The 26,306-nt window shown below is 42.7% G+C and overlaps 1 protein-coding gene across 1 annotated transcript in view; it reads left to right on the forward strand.

The window, feature by feature from the left end:
* The window catches only part of LPAR3 (lysophosphatidic acid receptor 3), a 76,393-nt gene that overhangs the window by 9,626 nt on the left and 40,461 nt on the right, over nt 1–26,306 (forward strand). The window contains exon 2 of the mRNA XM_047794204.1: nt 14,968–15,724. Within this exon, the coding sequence (XP_047650160.1) occupies nt 14,989–15,724 (736 nt within the window). The 5' untranslated portion in view covers nt 14,968–14,988. The remainder of the gene's footprint in view (nt 1–14,967; nt 15,725–26,306) is intronic.

Below are 26,306 nucleotides of genomic sequence, written 5' to 3' on the forward strand. Positions count from 1 at the left end.
TAGTGTGCCGGGTTAGAGCCATCGCCGAAAGTCCAGATCCCTGGACGCTAAAGCTTCTGCTTCTTTCCCCCTGCTACCCAGCCCTCCTTTGTGTCACAGCCTCTAGCTATGAGTGGATTTAGGTGACCAGACCTCCATAGGTATGACCTTCCTTTCTCTTAACCTATGTTTATTTTTTGTTTGGTTGGTTTTTTTGTCTTTTTGTCCTTTTTAGGACTGCACTCGCGGCATATGGAGGTTCCCAGGCCAGGGGTCTAATCGGAGCTATAGCCACCGGCCTACGCCACAGCCACAGCAACACCAGATCCGAGCCATGTCTGCGACCTACACCACAGCTCAGGGCAACGCTGGATCCTTAACCCACTGAGCAAGGCCAGGGATTGAACCTACAACCTCATGGTTCCTAGTCGGATTCGTTTCCGTTGTGCCACGATGGGAACTCCCAATCCTATGTTTAAATACCCATGCTAAAATGTCCATTTCTTTCTCTCTTCTGACTGACAAACTTTCATTATACAAAGGAGAAGTAGAAACAAGAAAACCACAAGAAAACAAAACCGAACTCCCATTCTGAAGAATAGGAGACATGTAGTAGCCACAGGTGCATAAAAATGATAAAGCCCCACTGGGCAGGAATTAAGACTCTCTGCCCTGGTCCTTGCCTTTGCTTTTGGGGACAGGCTTCCTAGTGGCCCTGACTTTGACTCTGACCCTGAGAAATTCTTCCTTGTCCATGACCCTCTGTGGCCATATCTGAAAATGGGTGTTGGAAAATGTGTCCTCCAGGCCAGGCTGTGGCTTCCATGGCAGAGTAATTCCTGAGAAAGTTTATAGGCTTCTGGTCTGTTAGCTTGCAGTCAGTTCCACACAGCAAATTCTATTCTGGAGCTAGTTCTTAAGCATTCCTCATTTCCCAACTTCCAGGCGGGACCCATCTCTTTCTTCTTCTCCTCAGTGGCCTCTACCCAGAGGTTCTCTAGAACCTGGACTTGGGCAGAAGGATTCACATTTGCTATGATCTTTATGTTGGCCTGACTTCTTTGCTCCAATGTCTTTTTTTTTTTTTTTTTTGTCTTTTTGCCATTTCTTGGGCCGCTCCCGTGGCATATGGAGGTTCCCAGGCTAGGGGTCCAAATGGAGCTGTAGCCGCCGGCCTATGCCAGAGCCACAGCAACACGGGATCTGAGATGCGTCTGCAACCTACACCACAACTCAGGGCAATGCTGGATCCTTAACCCACTGAGCAAGGCCAGGGATCGAACCAGCAACCTCATGGTTCCTAGTCGGATTCGTTAACCACTGCGCCATGACAGAACTCCTCCAATGTCATGTTTTATTGACAGGCCTTTGTGAAAGGCTGTGAGCAGTGATACTATTTTCTTCTCTTTGGGGTTACAGAAACTGTTAACTTTTCTAATCTTCCAAGGCCTCCAGCTTCTAGATGCTGCCTATTCTTTGCCATCTTTGCTTACAAACTCACAAACAACTCTTGCCCGAGCTCATCTTCTTTCTTGGAATGCCTTGCTGCAAGGAGCAGCCAAACACATGATCACACTGTGGTTCCTGCCAACACCTGCACCTAGAGCTACAGGCTTCTTAGGCAGAGAGGCCCCCCAAATACAATGATTTGAAGACAACAGAAGTTTATTTTTCTCTCTTGTTAATAGTCCTGCAAAGTGGTTTGAGTTTGAAGGGTTCCTTTCATCTTGTTTCTCTGCCCACCACTAGGGCAGTGCTTCTCAAACTCCCTTTGTTTAAAAACCAGTGTTCTGGGAGTTCCCGTCATGGCTCAGCAGAAATGAATCTGACTAGTAACCATGTGGACGAAGGTTCAATCCGTGGCCTCGCTCAATGGGTTAAGGATCCAGCGTTGCCGTGAGCTGTGGTGTAGGTCATAGACCCAGCTCAGATCTGGCGTTGCTGTGGCTGTAGTGTAGGCTGGGGGCTGTGGCTCCAATATGAGCCCTGGCCTGGGAACCTTCATATGCTGTGGATGCAGCCCTCAAAAGACAAAACAGAACAAAACAGAAAAAACCAGTGTTATTTCCAGTGCACCAAAGACCACTACTTTTGGATTATACTCTACTGATCATGCACCTGTATTTCACATCACTATCCAATTGTTACATATATTTCTAGGTGTTTATTCATAATTTTCACCTCACTAATGGAAACTTGTCCCAGGACTATGCTCATTAATGGACACTCATTAATGGAAGCTCATTTCACCTCATTAATGGAAACTTGTCCCAGGACTATGCCCTTGTGCTTCCAGGGCTTTGCTCTGGCCTGAATTCTTGGTGTTGGATCACAGGCCTGTTTGTGCTCCAGCTTGCAGGAAGGTGAAAGAGCACAGAGGTACACATGGTGTTTTAGGGCTAACTGGAAGTATCATACTTCATTTATGCTCACAGTCCACTAGCAAGAAGTCAAGGAAGCTGGGAAATGGAGTGTATGAGAAAAGTAAAACACAACTTAGCAGTGTGTGCCATAGACCATAAGGCTAACTAATAAGAGAAATGTTTATGAGAGAAGTCGAGGGCCATAGACAATCGTGGGCAGGTGAGTTAGAAGAACTGCTTTGAGCTCAGCATCTGTCACTCACAACAGGGCCCCTTGGAAATTGGGGTCTGAGGTTCTGCTGGTCCTTCTATGCAGACTGAAGGTCAGAGGCTGGTTGTGCAGTGGGCTTAACAAGGGGGGTGTTCACATGAGAAGAGGCCGAGAACCACTCTCAGGAGGAAATCCGGAAATCACATATTTAGGTTTGGAGTTGGAATCCACGAGGCTGTATTCAGAGTTCCTTGGCAGGAGCAGATATAAGGGCTGTGGATACTGCAGTGGTCAGGACCAGGGGGGCATCAGAAAAGGGGTCCCAGTAGTCTACCACAAGCCCAAGAAAAGTTCTGGAAGGAGAGAACAAAGGGTTCTGGCCAGTGTGAGCCAGGGGAAGCCTCTCCCATGCCAGACCTCTCTGCAAATGCTCTGCCACAACTAGTGAGGTCTGAGACAGCCATGGTTTTAGCTACTACATTAAAACAGGTATTTAGAAAACAAACAAACAAAAACAAAAACCTCTAATTCTAGGAGAAGAGTCTCATTCTGTTACCTTGTATTTGAGGGCTCCCCAGTGCCCTTGGTGACTCCTCTGGATTCTTCCATCTCAAAGGGCAGACTGGCAATCAGAAGGTGGGTGGCTTGAGTTAGGTCACAGGTGGGCTGTTTCAGAGGAAGGCTGTCTTTAGGACAGCCCCCCAAACTTTATTCCTCATTCCAGCAGCTGCATTGAAGGAGGTTTCATTCCCCAGCCTACAAACATGCTACCCTCGTGGCAACTTTCTTGCGTCTCTTGAAGGCAGTTTGGGACCTTAACATGAGAGACAGAGGGTGTGAGAGATGTCAGGGCTTGAGCTGGTTGTTCAGGAGTTCTCCTCATAGAGGAAGTAACTTAAACAGTCGTAGTTCGGGTGGAAGAAAGTTTAGAAGGAGAAGAAGAGAAGTTCCCTGGTGGCTTAGTGGTTAATGATATAGTGTTGTCACTGCTGTGGCATGGTTTTGATCCCTGGCCTAGGAATATCCACATGCCACAGGGGCAGCCAAAAAAAAAAGGGAAAAGAAGAGAGGGCTGAGAACCAAGTGTAGGAGTATGTACACTTCAAGGCAAATGGAAGAACAGGAGACAGAAATATTGGGGAGAGTGGGAAAAGCACCAGGAAAGAATGGAGTCACAGAGGCTCAGGAGAGTTTCATGAAGAGAATAACTCTTTGTCAACATCCACAGTTAAACTAAAGACAAAGAGGCTGGAAAATAAAGGATTTATTATTGAATTATGCAATAACATTGAATGTATTTTATTACGTGCTGATTTCAGGCAAGATTTTATGTTTGTGCTTCAGTGAGATAGGCAGACAGAAGGATACCAGCTTTTCTCCCAGTAGGTTTAGAAGTAAGGTCAAGACAGATACATATTCAGTATGGCATGTTGAATGCCATAGGAGGTTCATGGTTGTATGTCTCAGGCAAATTTATGGAAAGAATAGCCTGTCCTTTCTTTCTGCTTCCATATCACCCCAGCATTTTTGCATGTGGTGGGATCACATTTCTGTCTCCTCTACTTCCAACCAGCGAACTGAAACTAGCCTACACCTGAAACAGACATCCATTGTGCATCTACTCCATGTCCCTGTACTGGGCATCGGGTGCACAAATGTGAGTAAGAAGCTGGGGGGTGCCCTTCAGAAGATCACAGTCTGATGGTAAAGGCTGATGCTGAGAAACTTCCTACAGCGCAGTATCAGGGGAGATTCCCTCCAGTGGCTAAAAGAGAGTCTGAATGTGGTAAATAAAAAGCCACTTTAGAAGAATAATGTACACATGTCTGAAAGTTTCAGTTGTGTCCATGTATATGGGTTCCAAAGGCCAGGGCTGCCTCTGAACTCCCCCAAGCCTGTTTGTATTCATTTTGGAATAACAGAGGTGAGGGATGTTAGAATACAGTGCAGCTGTTGATGGAACAGAGATAAGCTTATTCCTGAGGCCTTCCCCACCCTGGGCCTTGAGCCCCCCAAGCTGCTTATCTACTCAGAGACTCATCTGACTCATGTCCTCAGGGCCAAAATATCACCTGCCATTGGAGCATTTCCACCAAGCTGCAGGCTGCCGAGCTTCTGGGAGAGTGGTTCCGTTTCCTGCCACTGGAAATGCCACCACAGAGGATGGCTCACTGTTGCCACCAAAGGGCAGCCCTTGCCCCAGGTCTGCATTGCCTTGCAACAAGTGGCAGTGCTCCCTCAGCTCAGGTGTCGTTCCCCCCAACCTCCAGCATCACCCTCTTCACAGCACCATAAGGAAAAGTATACTGCTTCTTTCTCTGCGGTGTCTATTTTCAAACCCGGCTAATCCTTGGGTCCCAGGGAACACTTAAACCCATGACATCGATTTCCATGGTCTACAAGACCAAGAGTACACTAGCATTGGAGCCGATCCTGGATTAGAGAGGACATCTATGGGGTAGACTCCAGCATGCAGGGCTCTGTTGGAATCCAGCATAGTTGTCTTTATTTTATATAACCCCACCCCCAACTGTGGGTAAGTCACTCACTTACTGAATCATTTACTGTGTGTAGAGAAATTTGCTAGAATTCTGGTGTGTATAAGGGGGGCATAGGAGGCATCCAAAGAATTGTGATAGGCCGGTACCTTTGGGAGGGAGTATGATTTATTCCTCTTTCCTTCTCTGGAGAGTCGTTACATTTCTAGCCAGGAAATCTTACGTGTACAGGATCTTACTAAAAGATTTAAGAAAATCCATAACATTAAAATCTTACCAATAACACTGTTTTATTACCATGTTCTTTAAGATGATATCTGTATTACTCAGAGTTCTGCAGGAAATCTGATACAGTTAATCTGACCTTGAAGGGGGTGAGGTAGGGGTGGTAACTTGATAACTGGGGGAGGGCAGAATTCATGGAAACCACGAGGTGGTGCAATGACCCAGAGCTCCAAATGGCTAGGGGCTGGTTCATACCCCTCGACCTGAAAGCCAAGGGGAGGGAGACAGGGAGGCTGCCTGCCAGGCACTAACCCAGCCACAGCCACCTGGCAGGGAGGGAGCTGGGGAAATCAATGTCTCAGCCTTGCGCCCCCCCCCCCCCCACCCTCTCATTGCTTGCTGTACCTCCCCTGGCGGGAGCTGGAGAACAAGGAAGTTGATTGATGCTGTCCCACAAGGAAAAGAGCACCTAGAGAGGGAGGTGGAGGGACCAAGGATGCGGTCAGGCACAGCATTCAAATGCCTTTGATATACATTTCTGTGACCTCACCGTTACACAGTTATGCCGTTTTACTACTAGACAGGCACAGATCAGGGAGGGGGCAGGATGTCTCTGAGCCTCCAGCTTTAGTGATAAGACAGGGGTGCTAGAATCCTTGACGCCTTCATTAAAACAGCTATTTCCCACTACAGTCACACACTTGGAAAACATGATTTTCCTTCCTGTATGGAGTTTCAGGATTTAGTCAGGCACTAACCAGGGCTAGTGTGCTTTCCAGAAGTATGGAGGGGTCACTGCCGATTACTATTGACCTATTGCTGGGAACAGCAGGGTATTTTTTGGGACAAACCATGTGGAGCAAGAGACACTTGAATATCCTTCTCAGGACGAGATCAGGAGATTGGGTCATGAAATGGAGTGAGCCAGGGAATGGCTGAGTTAGGACAAACAGTTTGGACCAAAATTTTGCCTGTTGCGAACTTTATAACATAAATCTAATTTTCGGAGTTCCTGTGGTGGCTCAGCAGTAAAGAACCCGACTAGTAGCCATGAGAACATGTGTTTGATCCCTGGCCTCACTCAGTGGGTTAAGGATCCGGCATTGCTGTGAGCTGCAGTGTAGATTGCAGACGCGGCTCAGATCCCACGTTGCTGTGGCTGTGGCATAGGCTGGCAGCTGTAGCTCTGATTGGACCCCTAGTCTGTGAATTTCCATATGCTGCAGCTCTGGCCCTAAAAAGCAAAAGAAAGAAAGGAAAAACTCTAATCTCATTCATGGGAAGTCATTTGCCGTAAGTGGAAACTCTGAAATTTCTCAAAATATATTTTCACAGAGTGGTAAGATCTTTGTACAGAAGAATATTTCTTTCAAGGATGAATGTCTATGCTTTAAATTTTGGCATTTTCTTCTCCTTCAAACGTGTGATTACATGATGATCTAAAGATTATTTGCTATTTATAGAACATACGGAGTTATGTATAAATATTATTCATTTTAAACATTTTGATTCGCATTTTTACTTTTAAGAGTCTCAGCCAGTTCCCTGGTAGCGCAGTGGATTAAAGATCTAGTGTTGTCAGTCTGTGGCTTGAGTTGCACCTGTGGCTCAGGTTCAATCCCTGTCCATGGAACTTCTCCATGCCATGGGTGTGGCCCAAACAGAGAAAAAAAAAAGGCTCAAAAGGCAAAATGTATCTGCCATCTTTCTAGTCTAATGAATTAGATGATATTAAAGTTGTATACAATTGATAAAGCAAACACAACTAAAGATTTACATTGTATTTGGATAAGCCACGTCAGGGAATTTGCTAAGCATCTAAAATCCACGTGTCACCTCTTTTATTTGGTTTAGTTCTGTATGTTTTCAAGCTTGCTTTCCTGTTTAGTCAAGAGGTTTAAGGCAGTCTTTGGTTACCAGTGACATCTGGGGAACAATACATTTGATTATAGTTGTTTAGTAAACAAGTCCTAGGGTAGAAGCTATGTGTATATACCATGGCCTCTCATAAATCTGCCCACTCGATGGAGAGAGAAAGCAGTGGTTGCACCAGCTGACATGCAACAGGCGGTCCTCCCTACCTACAGGGCTTAGAAACGTGCCCTGGAGCCCTGAAGCAATAATGTATTTATTCTGCTGAGCTCTAGTAGCAGTTTCCCCTGCGTGTCACCACTCTGAACTGAACATGACTTGAAAGCACGGAAATTTCTCATTTCCCAAGCGCACCTGGTGTGTTTGCCTGCCCTCCTCTGCTGCAACCAGGCTGCTCTCTTGAGAACTTTGCTACCAATAGAGGCACTTGGTGTATTTCGGGACCTTGTTACTCTCTGGAGAGTAGGGGGTCGCCATCAGAACAATTTTATGGGCCTGAGTTTGCCTCTCCTTCTTAAGAGCTGGAGTAATGATACTTTGGCACAGTTGAGTTTAGCTTTCTTAAGAGAAATGATCTAGTGTATTGAGACGGGGTAGCAGATTTGTAAGAGCCCTACACTTAACAGGCAGCCCTAAAGTAAACCTATTAGCTTTACGCAAGAACACTGAGGATCCCAATACTCTATCATAGACAAGATCTATTGAAGTTGAATCTCCAGCAGACGGCTGCTCCTCTGTGTGTTGTACCATAGCAAAGAGTAAAATAGCTGCCTATGAAACCTGCCAGCTTCATTCATTTTGAAACTCTATAGTAGGGTTGGTAACATCCCCTCTCCTTCCTCTCTTTAAAATGTTTTCAATATTTATCTATTTATAGAACAGTTCTGTATTTGCAGAAAAATTGAGCAGATAGTGTAGAGAGTTCCATGTGACACCCCGACTCCTGCACACAGTCCCCCTCCTATTATTAACAGCTCACATTAATATGGTCCATTTGTTAGTTAATGAGTTAGATACATTAATATTATTAACTCAAGTCCAACTCTATTCGGATTTTCTTAAGTTTTTAAATAACATTCCTTTTCTGTTCCAGGATCCAGGATCCACATTATATTTAGATGTTACATCTCCTTAGATTCCTCTTCACTATGATGGTTTCTCAGATTTTTGTTTGTTTTTGAATGATTTTGATGGGTTTTGATAATGTCCTCCAATTGGGATTTGTCTGAGGCTTTTCTCAGATTAGATTGGAGTTATGGGTTTGGGGGAAGGAAGATTACATACAGAGTAAAGTGCCATTCTTAACATGTCTTATGAAGGACTCAGACCAGCAACATGATTTGTCACTGTTGATGCTGACCTTGATCACTTGGGCAAATCAATGCTTGTCAAGTTTCTCCACTGAAAGGTGACCCCTCTCCCTTTCCTTCTGTGCTCTTTGAGAAGAAGTCACGTGCATAATTCACACTCAAGGAGTAGGAGCTATGTTCCCTTCCTTTAGATGGAATATCTCCATAATTTATTTGAATCCTTCTGCAAGGGAGATTTGTCTCTTCTTTCTCATTTATTATTTTTTCAGTCATGTATTTATATCAATATAGACAAATAGATTTTTGTTGTTGTTGTTGTTATACATTGGGTTATCGTCCAGTCCTACTTTATTTTGTTGTTCGGATTGTTCTAGCTTTGGCCATTGGGTCTCCTTCTCTTTGGAAGTTATGTTCAAAGAGAAGTCATAGTTTCTGATGTCCGTATAGATGCAGGAAAGGTCTCTCCTGTGGGCCTGCCCTTTGGACCACCCTGTCTCTTCTGTTCTGGTGAAGCTGCTATTCAAGGGTGGCCAACACCACTCCTCACACCTCTCAGCCAGCAGGGCTTGGAGCCAAGTCTCTAGAGGGAAATGAAAGGGTTCTGAGGTCCAAATTAGAAAGTGGGCAGCAACAGAAGTAACCATGCTCAGCTTGAGCAAATGGGTAGGGGTGCATGCGGGCATGTGTGCACAAGGATGCTTCCCAAGGATGCTTCATTTAATTCTCCATTCAGCTAGTATTACTGAGTGCCTACTGGGTGCTGGGCCTTGTTCCAGGTGCTGGGGATGCTGCTTCACAGCAGAGTCCCTGACTTCCTATGTGCACGAGGAGACAGCCCATAACCTCAAGTAAATAGTGTCAGGTTGTGAGAAATGGACTAAAGAAAAATAAAGCATGGAAAAGGGTGATAGTGCAGCAGAAGGGGTATGTGTATATGAGGGCTTGGGGTGTGGTGAGGTGCTCTTTTACAGGAAAAGGACTCTGATGAAATGACAGCTGGATAGGAATGGGGTTGGAAAATGAGCCCTGAGGGTATATGTGGGAAGAGGCTTCTGGGCAGAGGAACCTCAGCCTCAAAGGCCTTGAAACAAATGGCTAAAACGAATTTCAGGGATCATGTGTAGATGTCAGTCTCCCATGCTATCCCAATTTCGCCATTAACATGAATTATTAAAAAGAATTCAGTGAGCAAACGTGATGGCTTATGCAGGAGTGGTCTCCTTTTTGGCCATTAGTGTATCAACTAGCCTAACCTCTAGCTCCCATCTGGCCAGAGTTTCCAGGGAACAGAGGACACTTCTACAACTGTGGACCACAGCAAAAGAAACTACACACAGTACCTATTGGTCTTGTTTAGGACACACCCCGTTTCATCCTAAGGAGAAGAAAGTATTGAAAGCCAGCGAAAAGGCCAGCAGCAACGAGTCTTGTAAGATGTAGCTTGAAATAAGCTGCTTGAGTGGTTTTCAAATCTTAATTTTCATAATTGTTTCCACATTATGGGCTGGCTGGTCAGTTTTTTTGGAGAATCAAGATTGGGAGAGTCTAAATGAAAGCTTTGCTCATGAAGTTTTCATTTGGATTCCACATATAGCCTTTCTAAACCATCATTTTATGAAGTCTTAAATTACTGAAGTTTGAAGTTGTGGTAATAGTTCCAAAGTTTAATATCTTTTGTTTCTGGGTCAGAACTATCCAAACCCTCTAAACCTTTAGTATAAAAAGAAAATAGAACAGCTTGGGATTTGGCAGAATTAAAGTATAGCAACGTTAAACTAGCCTTATTTTGTGGCCTGCTTAACATGAAATTTGAAAATATATTTTCAGAAAAATGCCTTTTTTGAGTTCCCTGGTGGCTTAGTGAATTAGGGATCTGGCATTGTCACCTGTTGGCACAGGTTACTGCTGTGGTGCAGGTTCAGTGCCTGGCCCAAGAACTTCCACATGCTGCAGGTGTGGCCAAAATAGGACGGGAAGGAGGAAGGAAGGAAAGAAGGAAGGAAGGAAGGAAGAAAAGTGCCTTTTCTGTACTTTTGGAGACCTTTAAAATAAAATAAAAACCCAAAGGCCATTTAGAATGCCCAAGTTTTTTTAATAGTGCAGGACAGTCTTCAAACGTGATTTGATAGGATCATTCCATTTTGGTAACTCCATGATTATTGTAAGTATGACTATATAGTTCTTGGTCAGCCTGGTGTTTCAGTGTCTGCGGAGAGAAAATGTAGTGTTGTGGATCCCTTTGCAGGCCTGGGAGCCCAGCTGCCTAGAGAGAAGCCAGGGTCTTCCACTTACTTGCTGTGTGACCTGAGGCCAGGGAGGATTAAATGAGATGACCCACATAAAATGCTTTGTCCAACACAGGCACAAAGTAATTGCTCAATGTTAGCAATTAAAAATAGTAATAATGACCTCAAAATACTAAGTAACTAATCCAAGAGTACATAGTTAATCAGTGAAGGAGGACTTTGATGGGCGTGTTTAGTGGGTGATGTGTAAGTCGCAAAGGCATTTAACTGAACCTTTTCATTTTAGTGAGGGGAGAGATGGTGTAGGATGGAGTTTCATTTGTTCCTTGAACAACATACTGATGCTACAGACCTGAGTATAAAAGGCAAGGTCCCTGTCTTGCTGGAGTGAGATGGTCTAGCAATGGGGGATGGACAAAGACATGTACACCAAATATGTAAGAAGTGGTACAGAAAACAGGGCTCTCTGACAGTGAGACCTAGGAGTTGCTTGGGATTGGTCAGAGAGGGTATGGTTAAGCTTGGATCACAGAATCATATTTTAAGGCTTGAGAGAGATTGAGAAATAAGTTGATCATTTGTTATAAAGCTTGCTAAAGTTTCTGGTAATTTCCAGTGAAGAGAATAAGGTGATTTGTAGATAATATGTACTGGGGACTGTTGAGCTTGGTGGCATATGGCAGAGGAAAAAAATCAAAAGTACTCATTTGCAAAACTTCCAGTTTGTTCATTTTGGGGGCTTTGGGGTGACTGTCTTAGGAAGTGCTTTATTGGAGAAGTGGGAAAAGTGATGCCTTGATTTGGCCATTTGTCAGCATATAAGGTTTTGTGGTTACATTAAGTTTTAAATAACAAACCATTTTATTTGTGTTATCACTGGAAAACTCTGAAGTGTGCTGTGCTCATAAGAGTATAATAATGAATGTAAGTGAATCCTGGAGGCTTTTCCTTTGAGCATTAATTCTGATTTTTCAGTGTTGTGGTCATTAAAAAAAGGGTTAAGTAGAATGTGTGCTTCTAAGCATTTGTAAACTAGCATTTAAAAGTCTGTTTATTTATTACAGAAAATGTGGAGTATAAAAAAATGGAAAGATTAAAAAATGACCTGTAGGAGTTCCCGTCGTGGCGCAGTGGTTAACGAATCCGACTAGGAACCATGAGGTTGAGGGTTCGGTCCCTCCCCTTGCTCAGTGGGTTAACGATCCGGCGTTGCCGTGAGCTGTGGTGTAGGTTGCAGACACAGCTCGGATCCTGCGTTGCTGTGGCTCTGGCATAGGCCGGTGGCTACAGCTCCAATTCGACCCCTAGCCTGGGAACCTCCATATGCCGTGGGATCCGCCCAAGAAATAGCAAAAAGACAAAAAAAAAAAAAATGACCTGTAGTTTTACCATTCTTAACAATTTACACTTTTGAGGGTTTTTTCTTATCTTTTCTCTGTATTTTAAAAAAGTAGTCAGGACATACACACATATTTATATGTGTTTACATGTACATATTTATGTACATAAATATATATAAATGTATGTATATGTACACACATATATATAATTACTTACAATAAAATAATGGCATATGCTTTTTCTCATATTACTATAGCTTCCTGGTAAACATGATTTTAATGGCTGTATAATATTACATCCTGTGGAATATTTTTTTACCCCATATGAACTCTCTCTATATTCTCATTGTCTGTTTCTCCCCAAAGTAGAATTCGAGGCTGGGAGGTAGAGAGTTCATTGCTGGGAGTTCTGGTAAATCATGATTTTCCTGTGGTTTTCAACTTTGTAAGACAAAACCACTTCTTATTCTCAGGACAAGTTTTGCTGAAATATGTTTAAGAATATGCCAGTTTGGTTTTGATGGGAGAAAATTGAATTTGAAGATTTTTGATGTAAGAATCATTGAGGTTTTGGGGCATCATATGACTCCAAAGGCAACTGAATTTAAAACCAAAATTAAACTAAAATGAAAGTTTTTAAATTTTAAGTTTTTTGGTAGTATGTTAATTCCTGCATTTTTCTGACATTGTTAATCCTAGATAAACTAAGTTAATCAAGGATAATATAATTTTGAAAGTAGAAATATATTTTTCTTAGCTATCTAGAGCATATAGCAAAATAAAATACATGAAGTATTTTTCAGTGAAAGGACACATAATAATTGCACACATAAAAGGACACATAATCATTAAAATTTCTCATGTGGATCTTGGATTTTTTTTTTGTCTTGAATTTCTATATACTTTCAATATTGTTGAAAGCTGCATTTTCTCCTTGGATATTAAAATTGAATTTCACTAGGTTAGTATCTTTTATTCAGCTCTCACATGTAGCTGGTGGGATTGGAAATACAATCTGTCACAAGGGCAGTTCAACAATATATATCAGAACCTTTAAATAAATTTATAGTCTTTACTTCATCAGTGAAATCCATGCATTAATCCTAAGGAAATAATTGATCAAGTATGTAAAGATTAATATATAAGATTGTAGCCTTGCTTATAGAAGTGAAATATTTGAAACAACCTAAATATCCAACAGTCAGGGATTAGTTAAATAAAGGGTGGTATATTCATATCTTGGAATATTATTAAGCTATTAAAATTATCATACATATCTATATTTTTAACTTGGGAAAATTATCATGATATAGTATAGATATATTGGCCTGTTGCATGGAATTATCTGATATTAGCAGCTAAAGACTGGTGAATGTCTTCCAAAAAGAGTGGTTTTTATCTTGTCATTATTAAAAATTGAATCCCCTTTCCTTGTGATTGAAAGGCACTAGAACCATTTGTCTCTTGAGACCACTCCCAGTTTATTTTAAGCATGTAAAATGATATTTTACCTTCCATTTTTATGATGGAGAAGCAGGTGTCTAATTCACTTAAAAACGTCATTACACCATTAAAATATAAATTAAAAAGAAGACAGTCTGCTATAAATTTCTGGTTTATACTACTTCACATTGATATTTGATTGCTTATCCTGACTCTGGATGTGGCATTACTCTGCAGAATTTATAAGAGCCCTCAAAACTGTGAATTTCTACTAAACTTTTGCCGTCAGAGCCACTTCATTCCCGCCAAGGGACTCCTTGGTCCTTGAGCCTGCTGGGCCTCTGGGTGTTCAGCAAAAAAAAAATTATAGCCTCATTTCTTGAGAGAAGAGCCCATGGTTATTCTCCCCAGAAGCTAGATTTCCTGGCCTTTAACCCCATCTCTATTGATTGGACCCTTCATGGCTATCACCAGAGCACTGGAAGGCAGAACACCTGGTCTTCCCAACAGGCATAGATGGGTGGGCATCGTTAGAGCCCCTGCCCAGCCCCTCTTGAGCCAGTATCCCTCACCTTTGTCCTTAGATTAGTTTCTTACCTCTCTGCCTGATACCCCAGCTCTCATACTCCAACATGTACCCTGGGACTCCAGATCCTAGTCTTGCCCACAGAGGCCTGGTCTTCTACTATTGACTTAGAGTGATTAAGGTGGAAGATCCAGTATACAAATTCTCCTGGGTACAGTTTGGATTAGGAGAATAAGAAAGAAGTGAACAAAAAGGTAAGGAAGGGGGAGTGAGACCAAAGCCATCGGCCCTGGATCGCATACTTAACAAGTGAGTGTTGTCATTGTAGCTTGAACCTAAAAAGAGACCCAGGAGTGGAATCAGAAGTGGGGGAAACTGATCTCTTGGGGAAGCCATTTGGTCTTGTGAATACTAACCCCACACCTGTTATCTTGGCAAGAATGTGCCTGGCATTATCCACCTGCCTTTGATTAATGAAAAGAACCTATAAACAGGAAATGAGACCACCAGAGAAGGCATTAATGTGGGATGCTGTAATTGTTGTCAATGCAGAGTGGATAATTACAGGCTCAGAATATTTCATCTGTTTCTGCCTCCATGATTATTCATTCATTCACCCAACCAGCCAGCCAACCATTTAGCACATGCCGGTCTTGAGGCAGCCAAGGCAGGTGGGTCCTGGGGTTATCATGGTGAACAAAATAGACACAGATCCTCACTCACTGAGTTTGCACCTAACCTGGGAAACAGACAACAACGGCTGATGCGAGGTAAATGCCGTGATGGGAGGCCAGGGGCTAGAGTCCTGGAGCAAAGGACGTATTTACGTATTTACGCTGAGATCTAAAGGATTAACAGGAATTGACCAGAATAAGGGGCTTAGCAATGGCAATTGGTTTAGTGATTGGTTTTTGCAAAGAGTGATATTTATTTCTTCTTTGAATTTCTTTCTAGGATGTTCAGTTCTTCTCCACAATGAATGAATGTTACTATGATAAGCAGATCGACTTTTTTTATAACAGGAGCAACAATGACATTGTTGATGAGTGGACAGGAACGAAGCTTGTCATCGTTTTGGGTGTCGGAACATTTTTCTGCCTGTTTATCTTTTTTTCTAATTCCCTGGTCATCGCAGCAGTGATCAAAAACAGAAAGTTTCATTTCCCCTTCTACTACCTGTTGGCTAACCTAGCTGCTGCAGATTTCTTTGCTGGAATTGCCTATGTATACCTGATGTTTAACACTGGCCCGGCTACAAAAACTCTGACCATCAACCGCTGGTTTCTCCGCCAGGGGCTTTTGGATACTAGCCTAACGGCTTCCCTGACCAACTTGCTGGTTATTGCTGTGGAGAGGCACATGTCAGTCACGAGTATGCGGATCCACAGCAACCTGACCAAAAAGAGGGTGACGCTGCTCATTTTGTTCGTCTGGGTGATCGCCATCTTTATGGGAGCTGTCCCCACACTGGGCTGGAATTGCCTCTGTGACATCTCTTCCTGCTCTTCCCTGGCCCCCGTTTACAGCAGGAGTTACCTCATTTTCTGGACTGTGTCCAACCTCGTGACCTTCTTTATCATGGTTGTGGTGTACCTGCGGATCTACATGTACGTAAAGAGGAAAACCAGTGTCTTGTCTCCACATATGAGTGGGTCCATCAGCCGCCGGAGGACACCCATGAAGCTAATGAAGACGGTGATGGCTGTCTTAGGTAAGAGGAACCAAGTGAGCCATTATTCCCACTCATTCAGCAAATATCTATTGAGCATCCACTGTCTGCACGTACTAGGTCATAGGAACGCAGCAATGAACATGAACAAGCATAAATCTCCACCCACCCTGCCTGCTTATATTCTAATAGGGGATGACAAAATATTCCAATGGGGTCAAACAAAATAATGTTATAGGAAATTTTATTATAAAACTCGTGAAATAAGATATGGAGGAGTCTTATGGGGAAAAATTAAGCAGGAGTGCTAAGCCGGTGTAGTATAGTTTGTAGTTTTAAAAAGCCTGGTGAAGGGCAGCTTTGTCTAGAAGACAACTTCTGGGCTTCTGGGTGGAGCTGTGAGAGTGGGGAGCAAGCGAACCACATTGGGTCAGGGGAGGGGAGTGTTCCAGGCAGAAGATGCAGTGAGTGCCAGTGTGGCTGGAGTGGAGTGGGGGAGGGAGGGCCAGTAGGAGGAGCTGAGGTCAGAGTTGATGGGGTGGGGTGGGAGTGAGTCTGCAGTGCTTCATAGTTATGGTAAGGACTTTGGCTTTTCTGAGTGGGAGAAGAAGCCATTGGAAGTTTCTGAACCAGGGGGTGACATGATCTGACTTACATTTTAATATGACATGATCTGACTTAGATTTTAGTAGCATCTGTCTGGCTGCTGTTTTGTGAAAACACTATAGTGGGTCAAGGGCAAAAGCAGAGAATTGCTTAAGGGAGTATTCCAGTACTTCACACAGATGATGACTAGGACCAGAGGTTGTATTCTGAATGTTGTTTTTATTTATTTATTTATTTTGTCTTTTGTCTTTTTAGGGCCACACCTGTGGCATGTGGAGGTTCCCAGGCTGAGGGTCTAATCGGAGCTGCAGCCACCGGCCTACTCCAGAGCTACCGCAACGCGGGATCCGAGCCGTGTCTTTGACCTACACCACAGCTCATGGCAACACCGGATCCTTAACCCACTGAGCGAGGCCAGGGATCGAATCCAGGATCATGGTCCCTAGTCAGATTCGTTTCCACTGTGCCAGGACGGGAACTCCCCTGAATGCTGTTTTTAGCAGGTGGAGTGATAGAATTTGCTGACTGGTGATGTGAAGGAAGGTGGGAGGGGGAGAGAGAGTGCGACACATCATTTGCAGGGATGGGGAAGACAGAAGAAATTTGGGGGGACGGTCGGGAGTTTGGTTTTGGACTGGCTAAGTTTAGAATTTTATTAAACATCTCAGTGAGTTATTGAATTAAGAGCTCACAATTGAGGTCTGGGCTGGAGATCTATATTTGGGGGGAAAAGGGTACTTTTAACCACAAGACTGGATGAACCCACAGTGGAGATGAATGGAAGAGAGAAGAGGACGGAGGAATGAGCATCAGGGCACCTGTAGGGAGGGTGGGAAGGCAGAGAGCTACAGGCAAAAGAGCCCGAGAAAAAAAGTAGCCAGAAAACACAGGAGAGCATGGTGCCCTAGGAGCCATGAGAGGGAAAAGATTTATCAGCAATGTTAATATTCCTGGGACATGGAGTCAGGGGAGGTCTTACTGGGCTTAGCAGAGTGGTTCTTTTTTTGGTGACCTTGAGAATACCAAAACTAGTATAGCCAAGAGCCTGAGGGGGAAGGAGTGGAATGGACGGGTAGTTTTGGGCTAGTAAATGCAAACTATTACATTTAGAATGGATAAGCAATGAGGTCCTACTGTACAGCACAGGGAGCTATATCCAATCACTTGTGATTGAACACGATGGAAGATAGTATGAGAAAAAAGGTGTATGTGTGTATGTGAGAGAGACACTGGGTCACTTTGCAGAAACTGACAGAACATTGTAAATCAACTATAATAATAAAATTAAAACAAAAAAAATTCCCAATGTGAAGGAACTATAAAATGAATTCTTGGGAAACAATTCACGATAGAAGATTCAGGGTCTGTGCAGTCTGGTATGATGTCTCTAGGTCCTGAAACTGCTAGTGAGATTTGGAGATCAGCAAACACATAGTATGATTGTTAAAATAATTTCAAACTGAGGATTTATTTTAGTCAACAAATATTTAGGTAGGGTTTAATATGTGTCAAGCATTGTCCTAAGTGTTTTAACGGATATTAACTTACTTAATCCCATTGGAAACTCTGTGAGGTAGACCTACTGTCATCTCCTTCCCAGAGGAAGAGAGTGGAGGGTTTCAGCAGTATGCCCAAAGTCACTCAGTCACAGGCAGGACCATGACTGAACAGATGGCCGCTGGAGTCCGCTTGTTTATCACCACACTCTATACCTAATTTTCATTTATTTGGACTTTTCATTGGCTTCCTCTTTGTCTTTGACCACCTCATTCTTCTTTCAAGGTCTTGACAAGAACATAGGCAAGAATGAGAAAAGGAGGGGTCACATGAATCCAATTTTCCACTCGTGAGCTAGAGCTATTGATGTTTTTAACTTTTACTGGTGGTGGCAATGAACCCTCTGTACTCTCCCTGCTTAGCTTGCAACCATTATCATTTGCTTGGCTGTTTGTCTTGAGAAACTACCTGCCTGATTAAAGAGAAAACTTTCTTCTTTCAGCGTGTTCTGTATTATATACAGCATAAGAAAGAGAAACAGGGCGTTCCCACTGTGGCTCAGTGGTTAATGAATCCGACTAGGAACCATGAGGTTGCAGGTTCGATCCCTGGCCTCGCTCAGTGGGTTAAAGATCCACAGTTGCTGTGAGCTGTAGTGTAGGTCGCAGATGTGGCTTGGATCCAGCATTGCCATGACTCTGGCATAGGTCAGCGGCTACAGCTCCGATTCGACTCCTAGCCTGGAAATCTCCTTATGCCGCAGGTGTGGCCCTAGAAAAGACAAAAAAAAAAAAAAGGAAACAACTTCTGTCATCCTAAGTGTAGAAACTAGAACTCTTTCTGAGATAGTCATCATGGTCACTAGCTTTGGTTTCATATGCAGCTTTGTGTGGAACATATGAAAGAGTTTAAAATGAAAGAGTTGTGTGGTTTGGGCAGGTATGGTATTGCATAGGGCAAAACCAAAAGAAACAGTGCAATTGCCAGGTAGGATAAGAGAAGTCATGGCTTCAAGATGAAACAGCATTGGGAAATTGGTTTGGTGTGGAGGACCTGGGGGAAGTTCCTCAGTGGTGAGACAGACAGATCTGGGGGAAGACGGGAAGTTTGGGAACAGGGGAAATGAAACCAAAGAGCTAGGTAGGCTGACTTTTTAGATTTCTAGCTCCTGCCTTCTTTGGATGACTGATCAAGGTTTTAGCCCCACCTCTGTGATTTTCTACAAGGGTGATCTGAAGCATATCAATTCACCTTTTCTTGGTTAAATTTCCTCATCTGAAGTTGAATATGTAATCTTTAAATTCTTTCCAAGTTATAAAATTCAGTAATCCTGTCGTGACAATAAGTAACCAAAGCCAACACAAGAGTGCATTGGCTTGACTGTGTATCAAAGGACAAAATACCCTTCCATGAGAACATCTTCATGGTATTCCTTAGGAAGGAAGCCCCTCGGTCATTCTATCTGATACATATAAGAATTCAGTTGCCAGAGTTCCCGTCTTGGCTCAGTGGAAACGAATCTGAGTATCATCCATGAGGACGGGGGTTCGATCCCTGGCCTTGCTCAGTGATTTAAGGATCCAGCATTGCCATGAGCTGTGGTGTAGGTCGTGTGCACACATGCACGCGAGGCTCAGATCCCACGTTCCTGTGGCTGTGGCATAGGCTGGCAGTTGCAGCTCTGATAAGACCCCTAGCCTCGGAACCTCCATATACTGCAGGTGCAGCCCTAAAAAGACCAAAAAAAAAAAAAAAGAATTCAGTTGCCTAATACAGGTATCTCTCATATGACATTATATGCTTTAGAAAAATCAACAGGACTGGCATCTACCATCACTGTAGTTACTGAGGATGTGGAAATTAATAGCTTAATACTCATTTCTTTAATGATTACCTGATTTAAATATATTCATGGTAAAATGCTATACCTTTCTCTTTACTCCTTGATGTGTATTTTGCGGGAAAGGTTAATTTAAGATTAAAGTTTCTTATAAATGTAACTTATTTTAAGCATTAGAAAGTTAATCAATAGATTCATATCAATTGTCTGTTAAATCGCATCTAAAAAGCAAAGGGCTGCATAAATTCATTGAGCTTAATCTCATTTCAGAGAAGGAAGAAAGGATGTCGAGTTTGGAGACGGCTTCTTGGAGAGCTTGGGATGCTGTGATCTGGAAGGATGGGTGTGATTTCTATTGGCGGGAGGGAAAGCCAAGTAGTAGGAACAGTATCATCAGGAGTGTGATGGTAAAAACATCTAAAGTTTGTGCAGTAGCACAGATACATGTTGAGGTATAAAGGGAAATAACTATGAGCCAGAAGAGTTAGTTGGCCATCTTTTTTGGAAGGAGAGGGGTAGACCAGATGACCTTTGTGTTTCTTTCCAGCTTTAGGACATTGTTAAAACAAATGGCATACAGAGCTGAATGGAGAGCAGATTCTTTCTTGGTTGACAGAGGTGGTGGTGGTGATAACAGTGGTGTGAATTTTACATCCGTGCATGACTGGAAAGGCATATAAGGCATTGTGTTCCCATTTCAGCAGCCTCAAGGCAGAATGCTTCTCGCTTCTAGGTTGAGATGTGTAATGTGCCCTTTACATGAAACAGGTTACTTATTGCATGTTCTTATCCAAAATGCATTGGAGACAAACAATCCTACTTTCCACAGGGCACCAAGGTCCTGCCTAAGGGAGACACCTGTGTGTTGAAATTTACTTGTCAACCAGCCTAGTCAGGTGCCGCAACCAAGCACACAGGCTGCCCTGTGTGGAAACCCTTATTTATTGGTAAACAATACACTATGTGAATTCTGCCCACAGGATGTTTTATTTCTTTTATTTTGAAATACCTTGAAATGCAAAAGAAAGACTTAAGGGATTTATGAACCATACGTTTGAAATCTTTCATAAACCTTTCAGTCTCTTAGAATAGTGCTTTTCAAACTACAGATTGCAACCTGTTAGCAAGTAATGAAATCAGTTAGGGGATTCTAAATGACACTTTTGTTAATGACATAAAATAGAAAAGAAAAGAAAAGATCAGAGTACATTGCATGTAGTAGGTATGAGCATATTGTTTCATAATGTGTGTGTTTGTACCGGATTATGGTATAACTTTTTTTTTTTTTCCCTGTGGGTTATAGTGAAGAACACTTGAAAAATCCCTGGTCTTAGGGCAAGGTAACTTTTTTAGCCAGTAAGGACTGAGCTTTAAAAAATGTATAAGCAGCTTTAAAGTTAAGGGACTTTGAGAACATCTGTGGTCATTGAAACAAAGAGCTGGATGTTTTTCTTATTTCTCCTTCCCACCTCTCCACTTAGACCAATGCTGAATCCTTCTTGCCTTCTCCCAGGGGAAAGGGGGGGGGGGGGGACAAAGTGCTGGTAAGAGAAGAAACAGGACCTGGAGTTCTCATGCTATGAGATGGGTGTAAATTTAGGGCAATATGAACCACACTAGAGTACTGCTGATAATCATGCATAGCATTTCTGCCATATGAACCACCTTAGAATACCACTAATAGTCATACACAACATTTCTGTGACATTGTCTTTTTCAGTGTCCTAATACATTGTCCTTATTTGGTTTCCTGGAAATCCTGCAGAGTAGGTGAGAAGATACTACTACCCTGTTTTCCTGTCACTCTCCTAGATGCATGCAATACTTGGCTCTAAGTAATTATTTACAGTTCCTCACTTTACATCTCTTAAGTCTTTGCTAGAATACCTTTCCTCTTCACTCTGCCTGGGAAACTCCCATTCATCTTGTAAGACTCAAGGATCTCTCTTACCTTACCTAGATAAGTCGGATTCCTCCCTCCTTTGGCCATTCTCTTGCTGATTCCTCCATCAGCACATTCCATTTGTTCATATGCCTTTATTTTGAACTAGGGTGTTACAGTCTTTGAAGTTGTGATCTGTACATTGTTTCTCTGTCTTTGCAGATCTAACATGTAGTGCACTGTCTTGAACACATTGGTTGAGGTTATAATAGAAGGAATGAATGAGGAAATTAAGGTTTGGAGAAGTTAGGTGGCTTTTCAAAAGCTGGAACTAGAAGGAGAACACAGGTTTCCTTATCTGCAGCCTGACATTTGGCAGCCTCTGGCCTTGACATGCCTGGGAGGTAAACAATGACATGGGAATGCGTGGGTATCCCATGTCACAGTGTGGGAACCTGAGGTCTCAGAAGGGTACGTGATCTGGGGTAATGGCTAACAAATGAACATCTTCCAAGTACCTGTTATAAGGAGGTCTGCATTTTACATTTTTTTTAGGGCTTTATCTCATTTAACCCTCAACAACTCTCTGAAGATCTGCTTAATAGATGAGGAAACTTGGATGGACCTAAGCATCTTGCCCATAGAACCACATGGGTAAAAATAATATTAGTTAATATTCACTGTGTGCTATACATAGTTCTGAGACAAGTTTTATTTTATTTAAACTAGGGAGGTTTTGCTATTATTTTCAGGAAAGCCAGGCCCAGAGAGGTTCAGTGTTTTGCCCAAGAGCTGAGATTCAAATCCAAGCAGATTGGTTCAAGAACCCCATTTTTCAAGGTTAGCAGCCTCTTAAAAGTGATAGGGTTAGAAGACCATCAGGCCACGTAATAAGGTTTATAACCTGTATCTGCCTTGACTTCTAGTTCAGTTTATTTCTATAAAGTCACTTGATCTCTCGATGTTTACCTTGCTCTTGATTTGTTTTAAAGATCCTCAGTGTGGTGACAGTTATGACAACATTGCCTGGGGAATGACAGCTCCACATTCTTCCAGCTTTATTTCATTAAAGTCAATGGTGAAGTAGGGGCTTTGGAATAGGGAGGGGGCCAGATTTAAATCCTGGCTCTGCTGCTTCTGAGTTGTGTGACCCTGAGAAATTCACATGACCTCTCTGTTTCCCAATCCGTAAAATGGGAATCATATTGATAACTCTGGCATGGCCAGATTTTGAGGATACAATGAGATAATGCACCTAAAGTACCTAGTGTAGTGCTTGACACATAGAAAATACAGAGCAACTTAACAGAGTAAGTGCTAAGAGTAATAGCTCTGTAATTAGGCGGAGTGCCTTCGTTTTCCCAGGAATGTTGCAGGTACCGTGGAGGTGGGGTCTAGAGGCCTACTTTTGGTGCCATCATGATGGCAGGTTTTGTACTGTGGACAGGAGGAAACTAACTGAGTGTGCTTTGCAGAGGCTACCCAACAGCTGACAAATGGCATCAGCTCAGTTCCTAGACACCCAAGCCAATCTGAACATGGGTCACAACAGACTTGAGAAGCTCTGTGCTTGCATTGCCAGTCCCTATAAACCACCCGCTACCACCCTCATCTCACAGCCCCAGAGAAGTTCTGTTAATGATTCCTATCTTCACATTAATAATTCATTTTGCTCTTGCATCATTTATGAATAAAACATTGTGAGACCCTGACCATCAAGTTTGAGCTTAATAAGAATCCTGCAATACAGCATGAACATCTTGTATGTAGAGCTGTTTAAGACATTCCTCATAAGAAACTTTCCCCAGAGTTCCCTTGTGGCTCAGCAGGTTAAGGATCTGCCATTGAGCATTGTTACTTCAGTGGTTTGGGTCGCTGCTATGGCTCGGGTAAGATCCTTGAACCGGGAACTTCTGCATGCCATGAGTACAGCCAAAAAAAGAAAAAGAAAAAGAAACTGTCCCCATCTTGCTAATGAACCCTTCCTAGTTAGCTAAGTACAATTGCCGTCTTTACTAGGATTGGGAAATATGCCATTCGTCTGAAAATAATTAGGAAAACATACACACATAAACGTAAACACACACACACATATTCACCAGGAATCAAGAGAAACTAACTCCTGGAATTCTGAAACATTTGTTTTTAGTTTTTTGTGACCTTGTAATGGCTTCTACATCACAGAAGCCTGCTTTCAGTGTTTGCTGCCTTGCATACCTTCGTAATCAAAGAATCTGTTTTTTTAAAAAAAAAAAAAAGTTAAAACTTTGCCTTAAGAAATGCTAAGTGAAATGACCAGATTTTTGGCACTCAAGAGTTCTCTTGTTTCTGTGCAGTCATATCAGAATGACTACTTCTTTTCAGAGTCAAGCCATCCAGACACTAATACTCAGTACATTTTGTCCAAAGGTGTTTGTACTTTTGTCTTGAAAATGACTAATCAAAGGAGCACCTTTGCTGCAGACATTTTTCCTATAGGCTTCATGACATTGCAGCAGGGACCTCTGGGAGAGGGGCTTTTGCTTTCAGGCAAGCTGTAAATAAATGAGCCCCCAAATGTAATTATTCCCTAGTGCTACCCCCAACAATACAGTGTGACAGACCCCTCCATTCTGAGGCGGATCCTGGCAATTGAGAAAATCTCAATGTCTGATATTAAGGGAAGGTAGCTTCAAATTTAAAAAAAAATCCCATCACCATATGCCACTCCATCCCACCTTTTCAAACTGTACTTCTTGAAGTCTCACCCCACATTTTTAGGAGTCTGTCCATCCCCTTCTGCCTCTGCTGTATGTAGCCCTTTGTTATCTCAAGCCTGGTTCTTGGTTCCTTTTTTTCCCCCTGCTTTGCTGTTTTAGCTGCCTTCCTTTCCAGTCAGTTCAAAGGTCACTTTTCCCAAATCTTTGCCTCTGTTTTTGGTGTGATCACTGCTCTGCCTTCTTCCTGCCTCCGTTTCCCCCACATACCCTTTGGTTCTGTTTGTCTAAATTCATTCAGCTTCTTTTACTTCCTCATCACACTCCTTCCTTCAGAATTGGGTTTTTTTTTTTTTTTTTCTGTTTTTTCCATCTGTTAGAAATCTGACACCTTCCTCTTCAGCTGGAACCATGATTAAATATTTCCTGAATGCAAAGTACAGAAACACTACTCAAATTCTGCCTCTTTGTTTTTTTTTTCCCCCAACGTGACTGAGAAATAATTGTCAAATATAATTGTATATATTTAAAGCATACAACATGATGATTTGATATACATATATGTTGTGGCAGGATTTCCGAGATCAAGATAATTAACACATTCATCACCTCACATAGTTACCTCTATTCTTTTTGTGAGTGGTGAGAATGCTTAAGATACACTCTCAGAAACTTGCAAGTATACAGTACTGTGTTATCAGTTATCATCATCATGCTGTGCTTTGCGTCCTCAGAACTTGTACTTCTCATAGCCGAAAATGTGTGCCCTTTGACCTATATCTCCCATTACTCCTCTCCTGGCTCTGGCAACTATTGCTCTATTTCGTTTCAATGAAATCGACCTTTGTCATTATTATTAAGATTCCACATATACATGATCCTTACAGTATTTGTCTTTCTCTGACTTGTTTCCCTTAGCAGAGAAGTTTCATTACCCAACTGCATCCAACCTTCTCACCAGCATCTAGCTTCCTGGAACATTTAGATTCCAGCACTCCTTAATGCCCTCTCTTAGGGCCTTGACTTCTGCCAGAGGAGAATGTGGTTATTACCTGCACACCACTACCTGGCTAACTGAACACCTGAAATAATGTGGCATATGCCGATCCGTGGTAGAATTGCATCAAATCCATGTTAATATCATTTGTACTTTTTAAAACTTTTTATTTTTTCTATTATAGTTGATTTACAATGTTGGATCAATTTCTGCTGTACAGCAAAGTGACCCAGTCATAATATTTTATGTATACATTGTCTTTCTCACATTATCCTCCATCAGGTTCCATCACAAGTGACTAGATAGAGTTCCCCATGCTATACAGCGCATCCTCATTGTTTATCCACTCCAAATGCAATAGTTTGTATCTAATAACCCCAAATTCCCAGTCCATCGCATTCCCTCCTCCTTCCATTTCTGCTGGGGACTGCATTCAGTGCATGACTAAAGCACACATTTTGGGTGGGAATTGGGTGTAAAGGGCGTTTGCTGGAATCACAGCTTGGTACAGACCTAGGGGGCAACACGGAAGCTGGGATAAAGGGCTAGCAAACTAGACAGTACTGGGGGGGTGGGTACCACGAGGACCACCCTTCCTCTCTGCCCTGATGGTTGTCTCTCCAGTCCAGGCACCCATTCTCCCTCCCTCCCCACAAGATTGATATCATAGCTCTGCGGAGTATGAGAAGGAAAGAGTCCAATACCCTGAAGACACAATATCTGCTGAGAGGTTTATCTGAGTTCATTTTGTAAATCATTGCTAGTGTTGGGGCCAGGGCTCCAGATTTCCTAGTTCCTGATCTTCTCACAGGTCCCTCTTCTTGTCTTGGTAAAATATACCTGTCCTTGGGTGCCCAAGTGGCTGTGATATACAGCAAGGGTTGTTTATTTCCAACAGATCAGAGAGTTTACTGCCCAAGAGTGTGCCTGTTTTATTCTTTATGTTTTCTGATTGAGAAGAGATTTCTGCTATTCGTACCTTCCCCTCATAAGCACTTATCGAGCAGCTACCTGAGCTTAGGCAGTGTGCTAACTATAAGACATGGCCTCTGCTCTGAAGGCTATGACTCTGTGCTTGCTCTGATATTTTATGCTTGTCAGGAAAT

Source organism: Phacochoerus africanus, chromosome 8 (assembly GCF_016906955.1).
Source record: "Phacochoerus africanus isolate WHEZ1 chromosome 8, ROS_Pafr_v1, whole genome shotgun sequence".
Classification (NCBI taxonomy): domain Eukaryota; kingdom Metazoa; phylum Chordata; class Mammalia; order Artiodactyla; family Suidae; genus Phacochoerus; species Phacochoerus africanus.